Below are 13,109 nucleotides of genomic sequence, written 5' to 3'. Positions count from 1 at the left end.
AATGTTAAGAATCATATCTATGTAATAGTACCTCATTCACCTTGATTATAAAGCTCAACAACAAATACCGTATTGTAGATATTTATAACCTAGTACTGTAAGATAAAATTGACATTTTGCACATATTTCAAAATACATTCTTAAGCTCAGTTTTCCTGAACAAATACTCATACCAGGAACAACCAAAGTCCTGAACGCAGCCTACATCAAATGTAGTTTGCAAGTCCTACCTGAGTATGGTATACTTTCTTTCACTCTACTAGTGGTAAGAAGATAAACAAGAGGCGTATGTTTATCTCTGCTGAATGAAATAGCAGTTTAAAGCTTACCTGCGTTTTATCTCACCTTAATGAGCACTATGTTTGAACACTATTATGCTTGTATTTCACATATTTGTTCACTCAAATGAATCACAGAATCACCAAGGTTGGAAAAGACCGTCCAGATCATCCAGTCCAACCATCCACCTATCACCACTATTGCTCACTAAACTGTGTCCCTCAACACAAAATCCAAACATTCCTCCAGGGTCAGTGACGCCACCACCTCCCTGGGCAGCCCATTCCACTGCCTGACCACCGATGGGATTCACCCGAGAGTGCTGAGGGAACTGGCAGAGGTGAAAATATATTTACATAAATTATCAATAATTAATACAATTACACTTTGATGACCTGATGTGAATCAGAACTTCCAGATACGACATATCAGTTATTTCAACTGCTTAGTAGAAAACACTGCACCTCTTGATGGTTTATTACAGTACGAAATTACCTATTAAATTGTCAATATTTTGCTGGAAGTTAGATTCTGACACTGATTCCAAGCTTGATGAAGTATCACTCAAGTAATTACAAGCATAAATATTGCAGAATGCATATCTGAGGCTATCGAGATATTTTATACCAGGATAATCTTTATCCAACTACTCAATACCACTAAAAACAGTACTTCAGGTATTTTTTCGAGAATATATACTTTCAGCAAAATTCTCTTTGGATCATCCTTCAGTATGATTATGCAATCAATCAATACCTATATTAACACTTAGTACAGTCTACATGGGCATTAATATTCTGTTTATTTGAAGTGCCCACAGTATCTAGGAAAGAGTTTCCCATATTTCTATGATCCAGACTTCCTTACAGACATTTTTCACTCTAAATTTAAGTCTCTTATTTGCAGGACAAGTGTTAAATTGTACTGTGTTACTATCTGTACCATTCTAGTTCTACTGCAGTTGTTCATGTAATAAGATTGAAATCCTTTGAATTCGATAGAAATTTGACAGTAACTTGAGCAGTGCAAACCTTAGCTCTGTCCACCTAACTGTGACACATAGGAATTTCTAAACTTTGTATGTGTCCAGAGAAAATGCATTTACCTGCTGTGTGAATCCTGTCACCAGATCCTTGGCAGCCATCCTCATCATCACAGTCCCCACTTGTCTCCAACTCTTCACTTCTTCCTCCCCCACTGCCAGTATCTCGGGAAGACCATCTTTCCAGTTTTAATTTTGCTTTCTCAGCATCCAGCTAAAATGAAAAAGCAAAGAATCAACAATGGTAAGAATATTTACACAGCTCCTGCTTCTGGTGACCAAGCTGGATTGCTGGGTTTACAAAGCAACAAGCATGTTCACATTCTCTCCAGAATTGCTTCTCACGTTATAGATTGATTCTAGCTCTACTGTATTTTTGTATTCTTGGAGTAAAAGACTATACCATCAAAATATATCCACCACAGATGACCCTCAACCCTTACCATCAAACTTTTGATTGGAAACACAACATCAGCTTTGTGTTAGGTCTGCCCATATGGTATGACAAGGTATGATTAAATGTTATTCCTGTTACACCAGTATATCTTAACCAAATGGAAAGACTTTGTAACACTGTTTGAAGTTGGCCAGAGCTGCCCAATAGCCTCTACCACACACATTTCTCTGTAAAGTGCTGTAGATACATTTGAGACTTTGTGATCCGTTTTAGCCCAGAGAACTGTGATTATCCCTGGTACTGAGGGAAACGCATTTTAAAATGTAGTTCCTTTGAAGATTCAAGCAGATTTCACACTAAAAAGGAGGCGCGCTGTGAGCTGGAGGAACTGGAGCATAGACTAACACAAGTGGGCTGGATGGATGGCAGTGAATGCAGCCATTTCTCTGCAGTGGGAAGCTCTTTGGGGTACTCTCTTTGTTCTTCAGATGCCTTGAGCTGCCATCCTCCACTCTGGGGATGATAAGTGCTTGGAGAGCTTGGAGAGCATGGCAGAGACCCTGATCTACAGACACCAACTTCTTTATGGCAGAACTGGGGATTTTTTTCACCCTTTCACTGAAATGATGTGTTTGCTTACTCTGAAGACGTAAACCACTTTGCAGTGGGAGGATCAGTAAGCAAGAGGACAGGGTATGGATTTCAGTGGGGAAGAGCATCAGACACTGTCTAATTGTTACTGCATGCCTGTTTTTTTAAAAAACAAGTTGACTAATGCTGAGCCTTGCTATTCATCAGTCTCTTGACTGATGTCATGACTACACAAAACAACATTTTGTTAAACAATTGGAAAAATTTGCCTATGAGGAAGAAAGATAACTCAGTTCTTTCACAGATTTCTCAAGTCCTGACTGTATTAGAGAAGGGTCATTCATTCTTAGTTATAGTCTTTCAGAATGAAAAGAAATGGCTAAGTGGTGAATGGAACAGATGTAAAATTTAATGAAGGTTGTTAATGATTGTTTGCCAGTCAGAGCAGAAATGTTTATTGCCTGTTAAGGCAATCTTCTTTTCAAAAATGTCATTCAGCGTTCATGGCTCAATCTGACCCCTGCTTAAAACAAGTAAATACTTGAACTAAGTGTGTACCACTTTTGGAAAAAGACCAAGAAAAGCTCAGCTTTTCAACATGGCGCACCTGCAGCACTTTACATACTTTTGTGTTCTTAAGGCCTGCACGACAAAAAGAAATTGAACACAGCTGAAACCTTCATCTCCCCTTTGCTATTCAAAGTTGACCCAGCTCTTCTTTGGCTTGCCCCTATAGAGGCAGGTCAAGTTAGACAGAACTCTGATGTGGAAGCACAACATCACAACTCAGAACCAGCTCAAGTGCAACCCACTTAGTCTTTCCCCCTTGTACAGCACTTCCCAAATCTTTTCAACAATTTTTCCATCAACAGCTTTTGGATCTATGACTATCATTAATCAAGAACCCAACTTAGTACACACATACTGGCTTATACATAAATCAACACATTCCCGGAGGTGAAGCAGTGTGAGTTAGGAACATTTGTCCCTTGACAACTGCCCCATGATGTTGGTGAGAGCACTGATTCAGTGTGATAGCTAAGTGTATACTAGCCTTTCTCTTTTTCCTTTCCTCATAGAATCAGAGACACCCTTTCAAAGTCCTGAGACTGCATTGAAACAGCACAGGCTGTGTCAGGATCAAACAGGGTGCTGGTGCTCTAGAAGAATCGTAATAGAAAGACAATGTCCTTTACATTTTTTTTCAGCTCTACAAGGTCTGGAAGATGAGTGTGGACAGGGAATGTCCTCAATACACACTTTAACACTGCTATCCATCTTCAAGACCTCTTCAGAGACAGCCATGACCTGCTGAAACATGTGAACAACTCTCCTAGGGGAAGAGAGCAGCCTCCAGAGCTTCCAGCCTTCCCCAGATGGCCAGAGAGCACACAGCAGTCCCTTCCCCAAACTGGAAGGCAGAAAGCAGTGACTAGAATCAACGATGGCACTTACATTTTTAAGCGCTACTCTTAAGCTATATACTTGGTGACTTACACTCCGCCTGCTGATGCGTAATGCAATCCAACCATCTCTGGCAACTCTGCTCAATAGTTCCAGCCTGGGAGCGACCTACCTTGGGGCTGAGAATTGATGCTTTGATTGAACAACTGCAATGGATTTCAGGCTGAGCACTGAAATGCAGAAGGTATTTGCTGCTCAAGATTCCAGAAGATACTGGAATCCTAACAGCTTAAAATCTAAATCTTCAAGTTTTTGTCATATTTGAAAGACAAAGCATATTTGAAAAGCTCATGGAAATAGCTCAGCAAAATTTCCACAGCCCAACTGAAAACTATTTTGAATCAGAATTTTTCCAAACTGCAAGCTTGTGGATTAGGTTCATAAGACTCTAAAGTGTTTCTGAGAAACTTTACAGTCTTTCTATGGAAAAGATTTAGTATCTGTTTCAGCTCTGAGTCAGATAAAGATTATACACATGCATTTTATTTACTCCAGCAAAGGCTCCTAACTTAAGTAAAAAAAAACCCAACGTTTTACTGACATGGTTTCATGGAGAAGAAAGATGTCCTATGAGAGTGGTCCCCTATTAATACCTGATGACATAGCACACATATTCCTGATCACCTAAAGAGTTCCTTCAGAATTCAGAGACTTCTGAGAGGATGTGAACTCACAGAATCATAAAATCTTTTGAGTTGGAAGTGACCACTGAAATGCCAACTAGTTCAACTCCCCTGCAATGAACAGGGACACCCAGTGCTCTATCAGGTGCTCAGTGCCTGATCCTGTCTGACTTTGATTATCTCCAGGGATGAGGCATCCACCATACCTCTGGGCAGCCTGTGCCAGTGCCTCACTGCCCTTATTGTAAAAATCTTCCACCTTAAATCCAATCTAAATCTCCTCTCTTTTAAAAGTCTGACCATTTCACCTTTTCCCTTTCCACAACAGACCATGTTAAGAGTCTGCTGTCCCCTTCTTTCTTACAGCCCCCCTTTAGATAGTGACAGCTGCCCTCAGCTCTCCCCGCAGCCTTCTCTTCTCCATCTGCACAGCCCCAGCTCTCAGCCTGTCCTGTAGGAGAGGTGTTCCATCCCTGGGATCATTTTGTGGCCCTCCTCTGGACGTGCTCCAACAGCTCCATGTCTCTCCTGTGCTGAGGACTCCACATCTGGATGCAGTGCTCCAGGTGAGCCTCAGCACAGAGCAGAGGGGCAGGATCACCTCCCTGACCTGCTGGCTGCTCCTCTCTTGGTGTAGCCCAGGACACGGTTGGTTTTCTGATCTGTGAGGGCACATTGCTGGCTCTTGTCCAGCTGCCATCCACAAGTACAATCCAGGTCCTTTTCAGCAGGGCTGTGCTCTATTGTTGAACCTCATGAGGTTTGCCTGGGCACACAGCTCAGCCTGTCTAGGTCCCTTTGGATGGCATCCCGTCAACTGCACCACTCAGCTAGCTGTCATCAGCAAACTTGCTGAGGGTGCACTCAATCCCACCGTCAATATAATTGATAAAGATATTAAAGTACATCAGTCCCAGTACTGCTGTAAGCTGTAGAGTAATATTAATTTTGTCAGAAGACAGATTTTAAAATTTGCATCACAGTTTTAGGGTTTTCAGGTCAGTGAATACAGCAGTGAAAATATAAGAGAACGCGCTTTTTGAATAAAATCACTTAAAAACTGTGTGCCTGGAATATTCAGAGACAAATCCCATATATTAATAGTTTAATGAGGAACTTTTTGATTAGTTTTCTATAGAATTTCAGTGGGAATCATTTTCTTTTCTGAAAAGACAGTTTTGAGGTAAAATCTAACTTCCTTCCAGTTTTCATGTCAGCACATCTATCTGACAAAAAGTGGCTTATTATAAACTGAAATTAGAAATTGCAAGCTAAGAAGTAGTCTTCTAAAATGTACTTCAATTACATAAATATGATTTTCAGGAACAAAGCACTTTGCCAGCTTCCACCCAAATAATGCACAAAGCCTAATCTTGAAAAGAGTCATAAATGACTCAGTCCTGTCATTCATTTCTTTATTCAAAATAAAACTAAAAATCCTTTCAAAAGCATTATTAGGTCAGAAATGACTACAACTGAAATAAATAATGCTCCTTTGTTTTTCTCTTTTTATATACATTTTTTCTTAAGGACTGACACACTGCTTTAGGCATAAAGCTGCATTTTACTGGGGCCTTGTGACTGAGCAGATGTTCTGTCATTTCACAAAACAAATACAACAGATTTGAGACATAACTGCCATAGACGTGCTTATTCCAAGAGGTCCTCTTTTTTGAGATAACATTTATGGTTAATTTTCCTCCACATATGCTCTTTGCTTCCTTCTGAAAGCATCTGGCAGTTGCTATTCTTCCTTCTTTACACATTTATCTAGCATTCATATATTACAGCATAAATAAGCCAAATGAACTTATTTGTCTTAATCTTATCTGACATTTTCTTTGGTTTGTTCTTCCCCGGTTTTCATTTCAGAGAAATCCAGAAGCCACAATGCATTATCCCTTTCTAGCTTCTTCTGACAGCAGTATAACTCAGGTAGCTTCATGCAGCTCCTGGATCCCTTTTTTAGCTGAAGATGGACAGTTAACCTTCTGGAAGAAATGACACCTCCAAGGTTTCCTCCTGCTGGATTTATTCAGGTTCATATAATAACCTTTGCTTAAAAAATCTTGCTTTACAAGTCACCTGTGCAATATTAGAACAATTTAATTGAACAGCTATGCATAATTCATGCAACATGGTTAACGATTTACCATGGTTTTTGAATTGTATTCCCATCTCTCCTGACCAGACCTTTTCCACTTTGGGAATTGGACCAGTAGTGGTAGATGCCTTTGTTTTATGATTTTCCCTTTTGCCTGAGTAGCCTGTATTTATGTGCGCTGAGATTTGTATTTCTCATTATGCCGATGCTGCTTGTGTACAAATTGATGGGGAAGGCCCTGTTTGAGCACATGGAAACATGGAAAGCACAAGTGCCACATGCAAAGCACAAATGACACAAGTGTGCCCACAGAATGGGGACCAACAGCCCCCATACCTCCTCTGCCCTGGTGTATCTCCACTCTAGCTACACTTTGCATCTGGGGAGCCCTTTTTTTTTTTCTTTTTCCATTTTTTCTTCTGCCTTCTTCTGGTTTGTTCTACTGTTAAATTTCCCACATCATCTGAAGTGCTTCCACCTGAAGTGGCACACACGTAGAATAACCATGCCAGATCTGTAACTAGTTACGGACTTCTACTCTACACTGGTTTCTTACTTTGCAGCTCCCAGAAACCCAGCTTTCAAATAAATTTGACAAGTTTCTGGTTTAAGTCATTGTATGGGAACTGCTGAGTCACGGCCTGAACCTCTGATTGATCACCTGAGGTGAGCAATGAGTCAGCCATAGGAGCACAGATGAAGGCAATTCACCTGTGCTGCAGGAAGGGGTGGAGCCTGGCTGCAGCTCTCCCATTTAAGAGCTGACTACCAGTAGAGAAGGATCTCTTCTAGAGATCTACTTTGCTGGAGTTTCCTGAGTGAGCCCAGGGTACAGGTAAGTGTCCTATTTACTCTTTGTCTTGCTTTGCCTCTCTTGTTTATTTCATTATTACAACATCTTAATATTCTTTGATTATACAGTCATTCAATGAAGAACATGCAGACTGAGTGCAATTCTGTGTACTTCAACTCTCAACCAAATCCACTTTGTGGGGAGAATGACACATGCATTTCTAATGTGTTTTACCTCCTGTTTTTCCCTTTCTACTTTGTTCTGGAAATCTTCCCTTTAAAATATATTAATTATTTCACTAACTGTCCCACTGTGTTTCCATGCAGCTTCAGTATTAGCTGTATTACCTTTGGGAAGGTCAGGACTTGCTTTTCAACTTTATTCATCTTTCCCAAGCTGATGCAATTGATGCTTTTATTTGCTTTGCTCTGTCATTCCCATGTCCTCCTTCCCTCCCCCCCTCCCCCACCCTCTCCCACAATTACAGCACTAAAATGCTATTTTCTGAAATTGCACCTGAATTCCTACAAGGCAAATACCTTCCTAGCATTTCTGTGGAAGAATCCCGTAATCACTTCTCTATTTTTTACATGAAACTCTTTCTCATGGACTTTCTCAGACTCACCTTCTTTATACTGCGGTTACTGCTCCTAGTTTAGATTTGTAATACCTTCCCTGGAAAGTATTAATTGTGAATTATGTAAACTAAGCACAAATAAAAAAGGACTTATTCTAGTTAATGATCTCTTTTAACCAAGTACTTCAGCTGTTTAAAATGCATTAAGACACTTTCTTTTGAATTCACTAAGACAGGTCAAGGAAGCAAGTAGTTATCCCTCCTTTACGTTGTACCTCACTTCATGAAAATCAGTTAACTTTTGGTATAATGTAATATACCCTACTCACCCAGTGCTTGGTGTGCCTAATACATACATCTGGGTTAGTCCCTGCCACAGGCACTCCCTTCACTTTTAGGTAGTTATTGTAGTGTTCTCCAAAAATAAACTCTGCTTTTTAAACTGCTGTATGTATAGTCTGAAAATAGAGCCTATAGCTAATGAAATTCTCATTACATTGAGACTTCCTGCATCTTGTTGAAGTTAAAAGGCAATTGTAACAAAAATCTAAGATAAACAATGCCATTATTGGTGAAGAGTATGCAGAAGCTGCATTTAGACAGTTCTTTGGCTCTGCCAAACAGTTCACTTTTGGGAAAGGGGCTTTTTGACACAAAACCTTCAAAGGCAGAGGGCTGTTAGGAGTGCCAGTGCCAAAAGTAGTTGTTGCACACTGCAAGAAAACTGTGAGCTACAACACCTCTAGACACAGACATGGAGTGCAGCATCCATGCACAAATTAGATGGGGGACTGTGATATCACAAGTTGGAGCTGCACTTATTCTTTGTAATAATTTTAATCCTGCTTTAGGACTGGAATAGCAAGGGCAAAAAGCTGGGAGATGAACAACCTGTGTCTCAGCAAGGTACCAAGCCAGGCCTATCAAGTCATCTCCCATGCTCTCACAAATGAGCCTGTTCTGCATTACTTCAGACATCATTTCTCCATTTTTGGAAGAAGTGAGTTTCAAGTGGGTTAACTTTAAAGAAGGGCTAAAGAAATGACCAAAAGAAAAAAAAAAAAAGAAAAAGAGACTTCTTTGAATGTTGACTGAGATAATCTGATTGCTGTCTATGAATATATTTTTCCCTTAAATGTGGAGAGATCTCTGAGAGTAAAACTAACATAGAAATATAAAGATGAGAAGCAAGCTTTTTATATATCAGTTAATCATTGTGCAAGAACTCTACTAAGAGAAAGATGGGTACAAAAATTGTCATGTATTTGCAAGATTTGGCTGAATGAAACTGAAAAGTTGCCTATGGTGTCAATGAGCTGCATGTGATATTTCAGCAGCTCTCTTCCAGGCTTCCATTCTGCTGGTTTCTAATATTAGAAAATTGATTTGTAAAATCAAAATCACAAACCAGAACCTCTCCTACTAGCCATTTTAGTTATTTTCTTACTTGTCTGATTTCTGTATGGGCAGATTATGTCTACTTATCCCATGATGTCCATTCTTTCCTCTAGACTAAGAATGAAGCATCCCAGCTGTGCTTGAAGACAAAACGTGGCTCAAAAAATGTGTTAATTTTTTGCTGGGGTTTTGCATAGTTTGCAAACACTGTTTGACCAGGAGTTCTAACTCATCAGGTTTTAGGTATCTAATAATAGCCAAGAATCTCCTGTCTGATCAGACTTGGGAATGAGGAACTGAGACGTGCCTGCAATCAGGAGGCTGGATGCACTCCATCAGTCCTTGAATGGCATCCTTCTGACAAGCTGTGTGTTTTCATGAGTTAGGTAAGTAAACAGTGGCTACTCTACATCATCAAAAGAACAGAGCCAACCTTTCTCCTTGCTTTGTACTGAGACAGCAATTACTCTATTTGCTGAAGGAAATTTTCATGACATGCTCCAGTGCATATTAATTCTGTTTCATGTTCTTGGATAATTATCTGCTTTCAAGCTTATGTTGGCGAAGATCATTTTCATAGTATGAGAAATTTGACATTTCACTGGAAAGACTTGTGAACATCAGTCTCTCATTATTTGGAAGTGCTCAGTGGACTCACGCTCTGCATTTGATGTTTCATGTTAAAACATGACAGAAGCAGTGCTCTGTTTAGTGTCCTCTACTCTAAATCCCAGCAACCAAGCACTGAAATACAATGTGGAATAAAATACAGGAAACATGTTAAGAACATGAATAACAACGCCTGTCATTCCTTTAAGATGTACTGATGCTGGCAGCTAAATCATAAATTATTCATTATTCAAGTTAACAGTTCTATCACCACTGGAACCCAAAGGAAAACATGTAAACAATCACGCTGCCTCACTGCCATCGGACTTCTCTGAAATCCATCATATTTCTAAATTTGTTATACTATTCTGTAGGTGACACGTGTACAGAAGAAGACAGGACAGCAGCCTGTGCTGCTATGAACCAGCGAGCTGAATGCAGTGGAGTTGTTCCAACTGATTTTGTGTGAAGAGCCAACCCAGACTGTTTCATTTGGGAAAGCCAAGTACTCTAATGAAACAAATAATTTCATGTCGCATGAATTTGACAATCAAGGACTCCCTCTTTCCAGATGCTATGATCCCATGGTAACATGTGAGGATGTATGACTGAATGGTTTTGCTAAGTCATTTCTATTTAAAAAGGGAAGAAGAGATTGGGATGAACGTACCTGAAAGCAGCAGGTATGTGAACCACGAAGGTTCTCTGTCTTATGAAGACTGAATTCACAGTACAGTCTTTTTACCAGACTGTCCTTTGCTCATGGTGTTAAAAATCTGTTGCATTTAGCTAACATTAGCTCAGGGATTAAAAATAGATAGAAAGAGTTGTAAGCCTGACAGACAGGGACACCCTAGAGCACAACTGTGAAAGCTGTGCTTGTTTATGAAACTAGGTTAAAATCCAATGTATGGGCAAATGGACAGCTCTGGCAGATTATTGGTAACGTTTCAGGAGGGCAGGAATGGTTGTTTTGTCTTTCTCATCACAGGTTTAAATACTACGCAAGCATGGAAGAGGCACGCTAAATGGAAAAAGGTCTTTGTGGGCTATCAGCTGCTCCTTTTGCCTTCTCAAAAGCTTCTAGCAGGTTTATCTGACCACAAAGATCAAAAGCTGTCATGGTGCACTGAAAAAAATGCATTCTACCTGCACTGTACCTGTAATTCAGGACTGGGAACTGGTCCACATTTACCTGACATGTAAGTGGCTTTGAACCTTTCTCTGTATATCTTATTCAAACAGTATAAAGGAACTGTTGTTTCCACGCAGAGGGCTGAGATTTTCAGAATAGAGCGCTAGAGCTGTGCTACGAGCATCGTACTGCAGAAACCATTTCAGCAGTTTCAGTACATGCATGAAACACTCATTTGTCCTGTTGTTTTACACTTACAACTTCACTTGTTGTTCCAGAATGTTTTCAAGTGACTAAGTTCACACCTAATCAATTAGAATAATTTTCACTAAAGTCTCTAAATTTCTGAAGGTTTTTCAGGCAATAAAATTTTTTTTTGTTTAATTAAAATTAAATCAAACATTCTCTTTTTCTCCCTTGAAATGCTCTGTAGACTGAAGTTCTTGAATTTCAAGCTGTGTTCAAGAGAAGCAAAGAAAAGAGATCAGTGCTACTGAAGGTGAGAGAGGCGTAGACTAGAGCTGGCTCCTGTTACAATAATGAGAACTACTATGGAATAGGTGATTAACAGCCGTTGCAAGTGATCCTAGCAAAGTGGCCTGAGAGCTACCGCTGGCAGACAGTTTTTCACAAAACACTGTTCAGCTATTCTGCTTTCCCCCCTCTTTTGCTTTTGCTCCCTACTTCATTTGCCCTTGATCCCTGTTGCTCAGCTTCTCTTCACTGCTTGTGTGATCCACTCATCTCTTTTTTTTTCTTTTTCTCATTTAACAGCACCCTCTTTTCCACCCAAATATGGTCAACAACTCAGCTGAGGATGAGGATTCTTGGTCATTTCTGCTTGGATGTTAATTATCACATTTTACAGGTGGAAACTCCTCTTCCACCCATTCCTTCTTTTGTTAACTCACTGGAGGTCTGCAAAGGACCACTGTGGTCACCTCACCTCTTTCTCTCATTGTAGCCCTCTGAGGAAAGAAGTTTGGCTACGACCACTTTTCCTCTTTGCTATCTCACACAGTTTTTTAATGACTCTGAATCTTTATTTATAGAAACATAGAATCACAGGGTGGTTTGGGTTGGAAGGGACCTCAAGGATCATGAATCTCCAACCCCCTGCCACATGCAGGGCCACCAACCTCCCCATTTCATACCAGCCCAGGCTGCCCAGGGCCCCATCCAACCTGGCCTTGAACACCTCCAGGGATGGACGGAGCATCCACAGCCTCTCTGGGCAGCTGTTCCAGCTCCTCACCGCTCTCATAGTACAGAACTTCCCCCTGACATCCAACCTAAATCTCCCCTCCCTCAACTTAAAACCATTTCCCCTTGTCCTGCAGTTATTTCTGCAGATGTTTCTCAGTAGAAATGAGAAGGAATCAACCATGGTCTCACCACTGACCATGAGCACACTTCCCCTGTGGGGATGAGCTCGTTAGCAATTCGCTGCTACAGATCAGAAATGTGGCCAAGAAAAGCCAGAAAGGAATGATTAAGACAGCTCCAGGAAAGTCCATATTCTACTTATGAAGAGGCCTTGGCCTGTCCCTGCAACATCAGGCCTGGCCCACTGCTGGCTCAGCCCCCTCTGTGTGAGGGAAGAGATGTGATCGGTGCAATCGTGTCATGGATCTGGCATTTTGTACCCATGTCCTGCTTTGCTTCCATTTAATCATGGCCTGAAACTGCAGCAAGAACCAGAAAATACACCTGTTTAAAACAAAATGCTACAAATGAGAAATACAGAATTTTACAGTCAACTGCACGCATTGAACCAGATCAGCATTCTTTCCTGATGCTGAGATACCAGTGAAATGATGAACAAGCTGCAGCATGTCTCGGTTCCATATCAACTCAGCAACAGCCCTGCCTCCTGTACATTCAACCCCACAAACACTCCGTGTTCATATGCAACTCAGGAGATACAATTACTTGTTATGACAAAGGATGATCTAAGCAGAGGCAGATTCCCATCTGCTTGTCTTCTCAGTCACATGCATGAGCAGTTGCATTGCATAGCCTCAGTATTGCACAGGGCATTTTCATAACCACAATTCATGAAACACAAGGAAGGGATGGCACGAGGGCATTATGAAA

General features: G+C 40.7%; 1 protein-coding gene and 1 long non-coding RNA gene across 8 annotated transcripts in view; one reads left to right on the top strand and one right to left on the bottom strand.

Moving 5' to 3' along the window:
• Nucleotides 1–13,109, bottom strand: part of LOC116236404 (glypican-5-like) — a 432,491-nt gene that overhangs the window by 121,799 nt on the left and 297,583 nt on the right. For all 6 annotated transcript variants that reach the window (XM_090146956.1, XM_090146957.1, XM_090146953.1 and 3 more), the window contains one exon: nt 1,385–1,535. In XM_090146956.1, the coding sequence (XP_090003082.1) occupies nt 1,385–1,535 (151 nt within the window). The remainder of the gene's footprint in view (nt 1–1,384; nt 1,536–13,109) is intronic.
• LOC116236405 (uncharacterized) lies at nt 7,297–11,984 on the top strand. 2 transcript variants are annotated; one of them, XR_016469522.1, is made up of 6 exons: nt 7,297–7,335; nt 9,505–9,654; nt 10,252–10,560; nt 10,869–11,079; nt 11,446–11,511; nt 11,787–11,984. It is a non-coding gene; the product is annotated as an uncharacterized LOC116236405 (long non-coding RNA). The 2 variants fall into 2 exon arrangements; XR_016469521.1 differs by lacking the exons at nt 11,446–11,511; nt 11,787–11,984 and having other exon boundaries at nt 10,869–11,364.

Source organism: Phasianus colchicus, chromosome 10 (genome assembly GCF_987193195.1).
Source record: "Phasianus colchicus chromosome 10, bPhaCol1.hap1.1, whole genome shotgun sequence".
In the NCBI taxonomy this organism is placed as follows: Eukaryota; Metazoa; Chordata; class Aves; order Galliformes; family Phasianidae; genus Phasianus; species Phasianus colchicus.
Note: the sequence above shows the minus strand (reverse complement) of the source record. Positions and strands in the feature narration are given on the sequence as shown.